This window comes from Cynoglossus semilaevis, chromosome 7 (genome assembly GCF_000523025.1).
Source record: "Cynoglossus semilaevis isolate Cse_v1.0 chromosome 7, Cse_v1.0, whole genome shotgun sequence".
Taxonomy (NCBI): Eukaryota; Metazoa; Chordata; class Actinopteri; order Pleuronectiformes; family Cynoglossidae; genus Cynoglossus; species Cynoglossus semilaevis.
Window position 1 is genome coordinate 13,469,269 of NC_024313.1, and position 12,073 is coordinate 13,481,341.

A 12,073-nucleotide genomic window follows, 5' to 3' on the forward strand; every position below is an offset into this window, starting at 1 on the left:
GTTGTCAGTCGACAGAAGCACAGGAGAAGAAGTGGAGAATGATTCCGGCCGTCTTAGTTCCTCTTCTTTTGTCTCATTTCAGCGGTGACTTTGACGGTCAGTTTGTTTGTTTGTTTGTTTGTTTGTTTGTTTGTTTGTCTGTGATGTGATTGGGACGTCGTCAACCAAAGATTTCTGTGTCGGGGGACAAAAGGGGATGTCGCCCCGAGGTCAGTCAGAGAAGCTGTCGATCACCTGTAACTGTGTCACAGTCAGGTGGTTGGAACATCTGTGAGGTCAGAGGTCAGAGTGCGGGGGTCAGGACCGACCCAGTCCCACATCAGAGTCAGGATTTCCTTTGTTTCACACAGGTGAAGAGCACCGCTGTCTGTACGTCAGAGCCGGCGCCGCCGTCACTCTGCCGTGTCTGGGAGGGCGTGGCTGTGCTGGAAGTCCCTGGACCTACAGGAGAGGAGAGAAGAACCCACTGGTCATCCGTAAAGGGAAAACCACGAGGTTCCCTCCAGGGGCTGAGGGCGGAGTCATGAGGGTGGAGGACGACTGCTCTCTGATCGTCACCAACGTCACTGGCCACAACTCTGGACGCTACTCCTGCTCCAGACTCAACGAATACAACGCCCATTTCCTGAACGTCCTGACGGGTGGGTCCAGCTCCACCTCCACCTCCAGCTCCAGCTCCAGCTCCAACTCCACCTCCAGCTCCACCACAGGGAGAAGTCGCAAACAAACAAATAAAAAAACAAAAAAAACTCCTCAGCACCGTGCTACCCAGGGATTATTTGATTAAACAGTACCAGACGCGCTAATGCTAGCCAGGAAGTGCCACGACTGCCATTAAACACAGTTAAAGTTACTGCTAACTGACTGCTAACGTGCTAGTAAACAGTTTTTTACCCCAAAAAAAATAAAGCTAGGAAAAATGTTTAGAAAACAGATTAGTTAGCATGCAGTATTTGTTTTGTATTGTATGCAGTATTTGAGAGGAAAAAAATACTACAAAAACAAAATAGTTTATAATTGACATGGACTGATAATAATTACAAAAAACAAGTTAATACTAGAAAAAACCCATGTAAAACAGGTGAAAAGTCATTTAGCATCACAGAGAGCTGTTAGCTGTTAGCCGTTAGCCGTTATCTTACTGACACATTAAAAAAAAAACTATTCTGGAAGAATACCTCCTTTTATAGACTGCTGTGTTTTCTCCAGTGTCCTCGTCTCCGTCACATGGCGGTGACCTCCAGTTGACCTGCTCCATGGACCGCTTCTTCCATCCAAAGCCCGTCTGTAGAGGGAGGAAAGTCCGCTGGGTGAATCAAGACGGGCTGGAGCTGAGCAACACCTGGTGTGGTGGGAAACAGACAAGCTGTCAATCAAACCTGTCTGTGACCAACAACAGCAGCAGTACCTTCACCTGCCAGGTGGTGGATGACTACAACTACCCCCTGGTCCAGGGCAGGTTCTCACCCATCATCAAAGAGAATAAGAGAACTGGTAACTCCTCTGGTAACTGGTGCAGTCGTAAAAACGGCAACAATTATGGTATTTGAGCAAAGTGATTGTAAACAGACGTAGCTCGGGGTCCAGGGGATTCCACTAGGGGGCACCAATGTATGCACACAGATGAGTACACTGAGCAAAGGTGGACAAACACGTGGTCCTGACCAGTGCTCCAGGTCTTCGTCTGTGCTGGTCTCCCTGGGGACTCCTCGTATACGTGCTGCTGTATGTTTTACTTGTTGTAAAAATGTTGTAGTTTTTCTTCTGCCTGGAGCAGTTGTTGAACTGACGTCTCTTGTCCAGCTTCAACGGACTCCCCTGCCCTGGACGGCTCCTCTGATTGGCCCCCTCTGAGGTGCATCATGGTCACACTGAGAATCACAGCCCTGGTCCTGATGGTTTTCATCACAGTTGTCATCGTCAGAGACACTGGTGAGTGAACTACAGCTGAACTACAGTTAAACTACAGATAAACTACAGCTAAACTACAGCTGAACTACAGCTAAACTACAGCTAAACTACATATAAACTACAGCTAAACTACAGCAAGACCGGTCAGCTAAACTACAGCTGAACTACAGCTGACCTACAGATAAACTACAGTTAAACTACAGCTAAAATACATATAAACTACAGCTAAACTACAGATAAACTACAGTTAAACTACAGCTAAACTACATATAAACTACAGCTAAAATACATATAAACTACAGCTGAACTACAGTAAAACTACAGCTAAACTACAGTTAAACTACAGATAAACAACAACTGAACTACAGCTGAACTACAGATAAACTACAGTTAAACTACAGCTAAACTACAGCTGAACTACAGTAAAACTACAGCTAAACTACATAGAAACTACAGCTAAACTACATATAAACTGCAGCTAAACTACAGCAAGACCGGTCAGCTAAACTACAGCTGAACTACCGATAAACTACAGCTGAACTACCGATAAACTACAGCTGAACTACCGATAAACTACAGCTGAACTACCGATAAACTACAGCTGAACTACAGTTACACTACAGCTAAACTACAGATAAACTACAGTTAAACTACAGCTAAACTACAGATAAACTACAGTTAAACTACAGATAAACAACAGCTGAACTACATTTAAACTACAGATAAGCTACAGCTAAACTACAGCTAAACTACATAGAAACTACAGCTAAACTACATAGAAACTACAGCTAAACTACAGATAAACTACAGTTAAACTACAGCTAAACTACAGATAAACTACAGATAAACAACAGCTGAACTACATTTAAACTACAGATAAGCTACAGCTAAACTACAGTACAGCTGAATTACAGCTGAACTACAACAGTGTGACAGAAGTTCACAGTCATCCTGACGTTTGTTTGTTCCACAGGATGTTTGAAAGAAAAAAGATGGCGCTGAGTTCAGGAAATGTGGTCACCATTTCTCGTCCACAAATATCACCCCCTCCAGACCTCCCCCAGACCCCGCCCCCCTGTTTTATTGAAACAGTCAGTAATCTGTTGGTGTGTAGTCTGAAGAGTTGACGTACATGTGCTGCGGTTGGATTTCCAGTTCCATACGTTTGTCTGAGGTGAAGATTCAAATGTCACTGTATGATGTTAACAACAACGATGATAACAAACAATAAAGATCTAACAACAAAGGATTCTTCTGATGGATTCACTCCACTTTAAACACTCCTTCACTCCTGCTCCTGGTCCTGGTCCTGGTCCTGGTGTCACTCTTGGATTATTTCAAGAATATTGTGTCAAACGTTTTATTTTCTGAAGTGGAACGTTCAGTAAAGTCAGCAACATTTCAAAAGTTTCCCAAACCGATTCTCTCTTCAGTTCAAAGTCGTCTTTTTTTGATCACATTTGTATTTTTGGTTTTATATCCTGAGCCATTTTAACAATAAACGCAGGGGAAATGACTGCGTCCACTTCAGATGGACAGGACTTTATTTTGAAGACCTCCTCCAGTAACTTCCGGCGATAGTTACGGATGTGTAAACGTTAACCACGAAGAAGCCGAACCCTCCGTGAACAGCCTCCGATGCCGGTGTGTCCTTTGAGTTTTGCTTCGTTGTCTGTTTGTCACCCACACAACGAAGAACTGGTTTAAAGTGGTTTATTTTTAGCCACATTTACCGACCGGAAGAACCGCAGCAGCTCCGTCTCCCAGCAGATTTAGGAGCTTTGAGAGTTTCCCACGTAACTGTAGGTAGATGACGTCAGAAGATGAAAAGGTGCTAGTTCAACTCCATTCCCCTGTGTTCTTGTTTTGGTCGTTTCTCCCCGAAATCCAGCCAAGCTGGACACTGCGGTGAGTTTGATTGTGTGTCCGCGCAGCTCGTACGGGCGGAGCACTTGGAGCGTCAAGCGGTTCGTATCCCACCGCTGCTGTCATCCGAACTGAACCAGGATCATGGAATAAACATGGCTAACAACAGAAGCCTGTTCTTCGAAGGTGAGCACTGACAGTCCGCTGCACTGCTCCAGCTCTGCATAACGTGCTTTACCCGCTGTCCTACAGTTTCGCACCCCGTGAACAGCCGCTTGTCTCCGCACAAATCCGCTGCAGAATCCGCGGATGTTCCTGGAGCTATATGGCTTACCTGGCTGCTAAAGTTAGCGGAGGTTACTAGGACTTCAAAACCACTGACTGCAGCACAGCTGTGGGTGAACACAGAAGCCGAATTATGGAAGTGGAAATGTACAGCACCGGATGAAACCTTTCTGAGTTCGATTCGGTTTTGAATTAGTTTCACAAACACCCAAAACGAAAATTGTTAGCCTCCGTGGTTAGCACAGCTAGCTCCTAAATTAGCACCAAGGAATATAAAGAAGGAAGGCCTTAATTGGCCTTAAAGGCAGATTATTTTACAATGATTCTTTACAAACAAGTTTGAAAAAAACAGAACAATTAAATAAATTGATAAAATGCTATTTTGTCCCAGCATCCTCCTCTGGTTGCGTAGAGAAGCCACTAACATTAGCATCATTAGCAGTTTCATGTGAGTGGCTCTACCTATGCTGCATCTATGGGAATTATCACTTAAATATGTTTTGTTGCTAAAACGATGAAAGCAAACATTTAATAACGAATTCTGATTTGTAATTCATAATATAATCTGCATTAGCTTCCTGTGTCGTCCATGTTAGTCCTAAACCTTAGACTTTCTTCTTTGTCTTATGATTATCTGTGTCTGAGATAACCTTTATGTCTTTCTTGTTTTTTTATTGTATGCTATCAGATCAAGCTTTAATAGCCTTTGACCCCCCCGCCCCCCGCCCTGACATCTTTGATCTGTGTTTGTGCGAACTTTCAACTTTTTATTTTATCCTGAACAGCAGCTTGCAGAAGGACCTGCAAAGAGCTTGATGTGTTTGATTCCAGACGACCTTCTGTCTGACTTTGTTATTGTTTTGTGTGGAGGTGTTTTCTCCTGCACTGACTCCTGTCTGGTTCTCCCAATTCCAGCCCTAAACAGATCAGAGAGCAGGAGAGATGGAGGCTACAAAAACAGCTGGAGCTTTTCTCTGTCCACTGATAGTGAGGAGCAGAGGAGACACGAGTAAGATCCTCCATCATCCTCACTGCTGACTCTCCTCATCGAGGACCATCTCTGGGTCTTTAACATGAGTTTAAGGAAGCTAAAATCTCTGATTTTCTCCATGGACTTTGGTCTGAACTAAAGCTCAAACCATTCTTCATGTTTTCCTCCATCAGTGGGAGTGTGGTGAACATGGAGGAGATGGACAGACCACAGGTGGCCTCAGCAGAGGAGAAGAAGGTCTGGGTCTTTGTCACTTTATAACCCCGTGTATTAATAAGTTCAAGTAGACGTATAGGCTGTGTTCATATCTGTGTGTGTGTGTGTGTGTGTGTGTCCAGTCTCCTGCTCTCAGACATTTATCCTCCTCTGACCCACTGAGAACCTATGGAAACAGGTCAAATATTCCCATGAGGCCACAGAACAGAGTGGGAACAAAAAAGAGCAGGTATGACGTGACAGAGGGGTCAGAAGGAGACGGTGACCGTGATGGTGATGATGGGATGTTACTGTCGTCATGACTACCGACACTCACCTTTTTCTCTTCCCTGCAGTGACTTCTCTCTCACCAGAGCGACCTCGTCTCCGCCGCCGAGCAGAACAAACTATTTGATCCTGAACCCGGCACCGTCCCAGGGTGTAGTTTTACAGGGCCGTCACTTCCAGCATGCACAGCTGCCTTCTGTCCAGGGGAAACCAGTGCAAAGGTCAGGACAGTGAACGGCACGGTCGGCCATTTTTCTTGTCTTTCCGGGATTGGACCAGAGGTCATTTTGATTGACCTCTGGTTTTTAGTTGAGAGACTCGTCGATCCACTGATGCTCCATCACTTCTCATGAGTTATACCAATGTTGAAAATCCTTTGTGCAGTGACACACACTGACCACAGGAGGCAGCAGTGGAGCAGCTGGTCTCAGTTAGAACTTTTTCTTCCGTGCGTCTCAAAGCCTTGTCTTTGTGTTGTCTTCTGTCTGTCCCTGCTCCACAGCACAGAGCAGCCTGAGGAGGTGGACAGGATCGCCCTCACCTGTCCAGAGAGTCCAGGTACCAGTCCAACTCACCCCTCACCCTCACCCCTCACCCTCGCCCTCACCCCTCACCCTCTCCCCTCACCTCTCACCCTCTCCCCTCACCCTCTCCCCTCACCCCTCACCTCTCTCCCCTCACCCTCTCCCCTCACCTCTCTCCCTCATTTGTGATTTGAGAAACAGTGTGGACGCCGTGTGTTGTTTTTACCGTTTCAGAGGACGGATCTCTGAGTATCCGACGTCGTGTTCAGCAGAAGAAGAGACCTGTGGGCGACTGCTGCCCCCTGGCTTCACAGCTCAGAGCTGCTGAGGTAAACGTTCGATCAACAGAGACACATGTGAGGGGCAGCAGGGTTTGAAAGAACCAGCTGAAGATGACCATAAAATATACAGAAGAACTAAAAGTTAGCTGCTAAAAGTTAGCTGCTGAAAGTTAGCTGCTGAAAGTTAGCTGCTAAGAGTTAGCTGCTGAAAGTTAGCTGCTAAGAGTTAGCTGCTGAAAGTTAGCTGCTGAAAGTTAGATGCTAAAAGTTAGCTGCTAAAAGTTAGCTGCTAAAAGTTAGCTGCTGAAAGTTAGCTGCTAAGAGTTAGCTGCTGAAAGTTAGCTGCTGAAAGTTAGATGCTAAAAGTTAGCTGCTAAAAGTTAGCTGCTGAAAGTTAGCTGCTAAGAGTTAGCTGCTGAAAGTTAGCTGCTAAGAGTTAGCTGCTGAAAGTTAGCTGCTGAAAGTTAGATGCTAAAAGTTAGCTGCTAAAAGTTAGCTGCTAAAAGTTAGCTGCTAAAAGTTAGCTGCTAAAAGTTAGCTGCTAAAAGTTAGCTGCTGAAAGTTAGCTGCTGAAAGTTAGCTGCTGAAAGTTAGCTGCTAAGAGTTAGCTGCTGAAAGTTAGCTGCTGAAAGTTAGATGCTAAAAGTTAGCTGCTAAAAGTTAGCTGCTAAAAGTTAGCTGCTGAAAGTTAGCTGCTGAAAGTTAGATGCTAAAAGTTAGCTGCTAAAAGTTAGCTGCTGAAAGTTAGCTGCTAAGAGTTAGCTGCTGAAAGTTAGCTGCTAAGAGTTAGCTGCTGAAAGTTAGCTGCTAAGAGTTAGCTGCTGAAAGTTAGCTGCTGAAAGTTAGCTGCTGAAAGTTAGATGCTAAAAGTTAGCTGCTAAAAGTTAGCTGCTAAAAGTTAGCTGTCACATAAAGATAAATGATTTACAGTTTTCTGAATGATCACTGAAAACCTTGAAGAAATGGCTAAAAATGCGCAGCTAAAGGATAGCCCTAACATATGTGTTGAAGCTCAGGTTCGTCTTTTTTCTTTTTGACTTTCCCATCAGCCCCCTGGTTCCACAAACTTCTCCGCTGTGTGTCTGAAGTGCAACAGGTCGAGTGGCGACAGAGGCGAGTGTCAGATCTGTGGGCCCAGTGCGTCAGCTGTAGCCGCAGTGCTGCCTCCCTGCCAGCAGGCTACACTGTCGTCCCCGACCCCCCGACCTCCAATCAGGTCTCAGACGTCGATGACTCCGAACAACCTGCTGCAGCAGAACTTCTACGCCCCGGCCGCCACCGCGAAGGTGACCCGCAGCGAGGTGCTGCCTTTGCGCGTCTCCAACACCAGGGGGAGCGCGCTGCCTCTCAACAACAGTAGGACTCCTCTTTTAGCCGGAACGTCGGGCTGCTGCGGAGCCAGGAAGCCCACCAATGGGAAGAGGACAACATCCACCCAACAGCACGAGCTCAACGACCCCAGTGAGAAGATGATGATGATGATGATGATGATGATGATGATGTCATCACTTTGTTCAGACAAAACCGTTTTACGACCGTTTCCTCAACAGTCGTCCTGTCCAGTGACGAGGAGGAGGAGGAGGCAGACAACGCCAGCACAGGAAGTGTCAACAGATTGGACAGTGTCTCCCCTCGACCGGCCGACTCAGCCCACTCCTCGCCAGCGCCCTCTGGAGGCAGGGTGGAGGCAGCAGTGAAGAGCGTGGGCGAGCAGGAGGAGGTCAACATGGAGTTCTTTGAAGACGTGAACATGAAGGTTATGATTCCACGTCGGGCTCGGATGAAGGACCAGGTCGGTGGAAGAAAACAGAAAAACCACCACATCAGAAAATAAATAAATAAATAAATAAATCCAACCGTTGTTTCTTTTCACGGTTCTTCAGTTTGGAAATCAACCGGCCGAGCAGTTTCCTCCCAGAGCCAAGAAGTCCAAATGTACGTCGGAAAAGTGCGACAGCATCATACTGGAATGTCGGAGTGTCCGTGTGGGGACGCTGCGCAGGATGGTGACCAAGCCTGTGGTGGTGAGTCCTGCGACAGGGGGCGCTCACAGCACACACAGGATCAATGATGGGAAAAATCTAAGTTCTTCTTTCCTTCTTTCAGTTTTCCATCAAGCAGATCCAGCTGGAGACTGAAGGTATGACCCAGGTCCTCGGTCCAGCAGGTCCTCAGTCTGGTCCTCAGTCTGGTCCTCAGTCTGGTCCTCAGTCTGGTCCTCAGTCTGGTCCTCACTCTGGTCCTCAGTCTGGTCCTCAGTGGACCCCCGGTGTGGTCCATGTCCTCACCTGTCCTCCTGTCTTGTGTCTGTGACTCTCAGTGCCTGGACCTCAGCCCAGCACCATGGAGGTTTGTCTGTGGGCGTCGGAGCTGACCAGCTGTGAGTGGTGCAGCGTGAGGAAACTTCCGGTCCTCTTCTTCCAGACCACTCCCCTGGAGTGTGTACGTCTGCGCACGCAGCTGAGCATGAGCCCAGAGCAGGAAGGTCACTGGTACGACTGCAGCGGAGGACGTGAGTGGACAACACACACACACACACACCCTGTCAGACTGTTGACCTGACGGCTGTAGTGGCTGTAGTGTCTGTGGTCAGACGGCTGTAGTGGCTGGAGTGTCTGAGGTCAGACGGCTGTAGTGTCTGTAGTCACACGGCTATAGTGTCTGTAGTCAGACGGCTGTAGTCAGACGGCTGTAGTCAGACGGCTGTAGTGTCTGGGGTCAGACGTCTGTAGTGTCTGTGGTCAGACGGCTGTAGTGGCTGTAGTGGCTGAGGTCAGACGGCTGTAGTGGCTGGAGTGTCTGTGGTCAGACGGCTGTAGTGTCTGTAGTGTCTGTAGTCACACGGCTATAGTGTCTGTAGTCAGACGGCTGTAGTGGTTTCAGGTTGCTGTGAGTTGTTTTTTTTGTAGTATTTTGCTGTAAGTATTTTTAGTGTCAGATTGATGGATTTCCAAGTAAACATAGACCCAGTAGGTGGCAGTAATGAACCTCCAGTCTGGTTTGGTCTCAGAGTCGGACGAGAAGTACATCGTGTTGATCTTTGAGAACGGCCTGACGCTGAAGGAACACATGATCCTGGAGGAGATCCTGGCTGAGATCGGCCGGACCAACCGCCTGGAAAACTTTCCCACCAAGTTGACGTTCGACGAGGCTAACGCCCGTCTGGTCAACTACAACAAGGCCAGCAGGCAGAAGGAGGACAAGGTGATGACCTCACTGATGACCTCGCCGATGACCTCGGCTTCTCCTCACACTAACTGTATCTGTCGCCCTCTGCAGGCCAAACCAGGACAAACATCCTCCAAAGTCATCCCAGCCTGTAAGGTGACCCTGATGTCCAACAGCGTCCCAGGACGAACACGGATGTCCACCCGTCAACACACCAGCACCTTCTTCAGTGATGAGGACGAGGACATGACTGACCTGCAGCCCACCTTCTCTGGACCAATCATCAAGTGAGTCTCCAGGAAGTGGCCAGCAGGGGGTGATGATGAAGATGATGTCAGTGTGATGGTTCTCAAGCAGTGGTTCAAGGTCCAGGTCAGAGGTGTCAGGGAGCGTTCTGATTGGACCGTCTGTGCCCTGGACAACAGACCCCACAGAGCCTGGATCTGACACAGACCACCACGTCAGTCATTCACTGACCTTGGTCCTAGTCTCACCTGACTGTTGTGTCTCCCCCCTCCCCCCAGGCTGATGGTTTATCCTCCCCCTCCCTCCAAAGGTGGGATCTCGGTCACCAACGAAGACCTGCACTGCCTTAACGAGGGCGAGTTCCTCAACGACGTCATCATCGACTTTTATTTAAAGTAAGTCCAAAAGTCCGATTCTCTCCACGACTCCCTCATGTCTCCTCCCTCATGTCTCCTCCCTCATGTCTCCTCCCTCATGTCTCCTCTCTCTGCTGCAGATATTTAGTCTTAGAAAAGTTGAAGAAGGAAGAAGCTCAGAGGATTCACATCTTCAGCTCCTTCTTCTACAAACGACTGAACCAGAGGGAGAGGAGGAACCTCCCAGACACCAGCAACCTGCCGTGAGCCCCCCCACCCCCGACCACCACCACCCAAAAACACCACACCTCTTACAAGGCACAGTTAAGGGCTAGCCACCAACAGGCTTTATTAAAGACAGAAGTTAGCTAAGAGCTAGCTCCGTACGTAGCTAAGAGTTAGGCTAAGCTACAGCTGGTCAACATCTGAGGTTAACGCTTATGAAGTTAGCTTAAAGGTATCTAAAGGTTAGCTCAGACTCACATCTGAAACATCACTGCTAATGACATCACTATGGATGATGATGATGTCAGCGTTGATGACATCACTGTCTGGGATTTTCCTGCAGGATCCAGAAACGGAAGCACAACAGGGTGAAGACGTGGACTCGACACGTGGATCTGTTCCAGAAGGATTTTATTTTTGTTCCCATCAATGAGTCGTGAGTCTGCGCTCTGCTCTCTTCTGCCTATAGATGGCGCTGCCTCTGCACTAGGCTGACTGTGTTGGTGTTTTCCCCAGAGCTCACTGGTACCTGGCCGTCATCTGTTTCCCGGGTCTGGATGGTCCTGACCTCCCCTGTGACCCCCGCCTCCCCCCCGACCATCCAACAGCAGACGAACACATCCCTGATCACTGTCGCCCCCTGTCGCCGGACAGAGACGGCCTGGACGGCGGCTCGGAGCAGGCGTCTCCGGGCGGCCCCGAGGCTCAGACGGAGGTCCAGTTTGGGAGCGTCCAATCAGAGCTGGAGCAGCAGTTCAGCAGTGAGTGTCCACTGATGAGGGTGGAGACATGCCAGACTGAAGGGCCTCAAGGTCCTCAAGGTTCTCAAGGTCCTGCTATTCTCCAGACTAACATCAGATGTCACTGTTTCATCATTTTCTTTTCACAATAACATATCTGATTATGGTGACGGTCACGTGGTGACGGTCACGTGGTGACAGTCACGTGGTGACAGTCACATGGTGACGGTGTGTCCTTGTCCTTGTCCTTGTTCTTGTTCTTGTTCTTCAGGTGACTTCTACAGGATCAGTGTCTGTTATGGAGCCAGTAAAGATGAGGAGGAAACCTTCACCTTCTCTGACCACAGCTCCTCTCAGGTGACTCCTCCCTCACCTCCCTCACTCTGTCCTCAGAGACTCCACACTTTACCCCCTCTAGTGGTACTGGGGGGGGGCAAATATGTTCAGAGCTGCTCTTCCACTGCCTTACCCACAAGGCATGGGTGAGAAATGCTAACAGTTAGCATTAGCACACTGCTGCTACAAAGAAGCTGTTGTTGTTGTTGTTGTTCTTCTTGTTGTTGTTGTTGTTGTCGTTCATGTTGTTGTCGTTGTTGTCGTTCATGTTGTTGTCGTTGTTGTTGTCGTTGTTGTCGTTCATGTTGTTGTTGTCGTCGTCGTTCATGTCGTCGTTCATGTTGTTGTCGTTGTTGTTGTTGTTGTTGTTCATCTTGTTGTTGTTGTCATTGTTGTTCCAGGATGAGCTCAGTGAGGATGGGACTCTAACAGACGACCCTGTCACTGCCGGCAGCTCCACCTCAGCTGCTAAAGCCGCCATCTGCAAACAGTGAGTCTGTCCTGCAGGAGGCGCCACACTGTTGTTCTCCCCCTGTTTCTTATCTTCTGACCTCTGACCCTTCTTCTGTCCAGACCTTGTATCCTCATCATGGACTCACTGAGAGGCCCCGCCCGCTCCACTGTGGTCAAAACACTCAGAGAGTGAGTCAGTGGGGGGGGG

The 12,073-nt window shown here is 48.2% G+C and overlaps 2 protein-coding genes across 6 annotated transcripts in view; both read left to right on the forward strand.

The window, feature by feature from the left end:
* Window positions 1-6: 6 nt before the first annotated feature.
* LOC107988765 (uncharacterized) lies at window positions 7-3,158 on the forward strand. The gene is made up of 5 exons (XM_017033504.2): window positions 7-96; window positions 351-641; window positions 1,210-1,494; window positions 1,804-1,932; window positions 2,885-3,158. Exons 1-5 carry the CDS (start codon window positions 39-41, stop codon window positions 2,911-2,913), a joined length of 792 nt encoding a protein of 263 aa, XP_016888993.1. The 5' UTR covers window positions 7-38; the 3' UTR covers window positions 2,914-3,158.
* Window positions 3,159-3,268: 110 nt separating this feature from the next.
* Window positions 3,269-12,073, forward strand: part of senp6a (SUMO specific peptidase 6a) — a 10,414-nt gene continuing 1,609 nt past the window's right edge. The window contains exons 1-22 of one of the 5 annotated variants that reach the window (XM_025056720.1): window positions 3,269-3,742; window positions 3,846-3,963; window positions 4,978-5,071; window positions 5,227-5,290; window positions 5,392-5,498; window positions 5,605-5,757; window positions 6,039-6,094; window positions 6,295-6,389; window positions 7,391-7,802; window positions 7,892-8,133; window positions 8,225-8,365; window positions 8,448-8,481; window positions 8,662-8,853; window positions 9,352-9,545; window positions 9,621-9,796; window positions 10,034-10,150; window positions 10,252-10,374; window positions 10,680-10,772; window positions 10,853-11,166; window positions 11,348-11,433; window positions 11,814-11,902; window positions 11,986-12,054. In XM_025056720.1, coding sequence (XP_024912488.1) covers window positions 3,722-3,742; window positions 3,846-3,963; window positions 4,978-5,071; window positions 5,227-5,290; window positions 5,392-5,498; window positions 5,605-5,757; window positions 6,039-6,094; window positions 6,295-6,389; window positions 7,391-7,802; window positions 7,892-8,133; window positions 8,225-8,365; window positions 8,448-8,481; window positions 8,662-8,853; window positions 9,352-9,545; window positions 9,621-9,796; window positions 10,034-10,150; window positions 10,252-10,374; window positions 10,680-10,772; window positions 10,853-11,166; window positions 11,348-11,433; window positions 11,814-11,902; window positions 11,986-12,054 — 2,990 coding nt within the window. In that variant the 5' untranslated portion in view covers window positions 3,269-3,721. Of the gene's footprint in view, window positions 3,743-3,845; window positions 3,964-4,977; window positions 5,072-5,107; window positions 5,127-5,226; window positions 5,291-5,391; window positions 5,499-5,604; window positions 5,758-6,038; window positions 6,095-6,294; window positions 6,390-7,390; window positions 7,803-7,891; window positions 8,134-8,224; window positions 8,366-8,447; window positions 8,482-8,661; window positions 8,854-9,351; window positions 9,797-10,033; window positions 10,151-10,251; window positions 10,375-10,679; window positions 10,773-10,852; window positions 11,167-11,347; window positions 11,434-11,813; window positions 11,907-11,985; window positions 12,055-12,073 lie in introns of those variants that run through there. The other 4 variants (XM_025056718.1, XM_025056719.1, XM_025056722.1 and 1 more) reach the window with 4 other exon arrangements.

Excerpts from the sequence above, each read along its gene's own strand:
- LOC107988765 (XM_017033504.2), top strand. The coding sequence starts at position 39 with ATGATTCCGGCCGTCTTAGTTCCTCTTCTTTTGTCTCATTTCAGCGGT. Across the intron at positions 97-350 it reads TTTCAGCGGTGACTTTGACG|GTGAAGAGCACCGCTGTCTG; the intron begins GTCAGTTTGTTT and ends TGTTTCACACAG. Across the intron at positions 1,495-1,803 it reads CAAAGAGAATAAGAGAACTG|CTTCAACGGACTCCCCTGCC; the intron begins GTAACTCCTCTG and ends TCTCTTGTCCAG.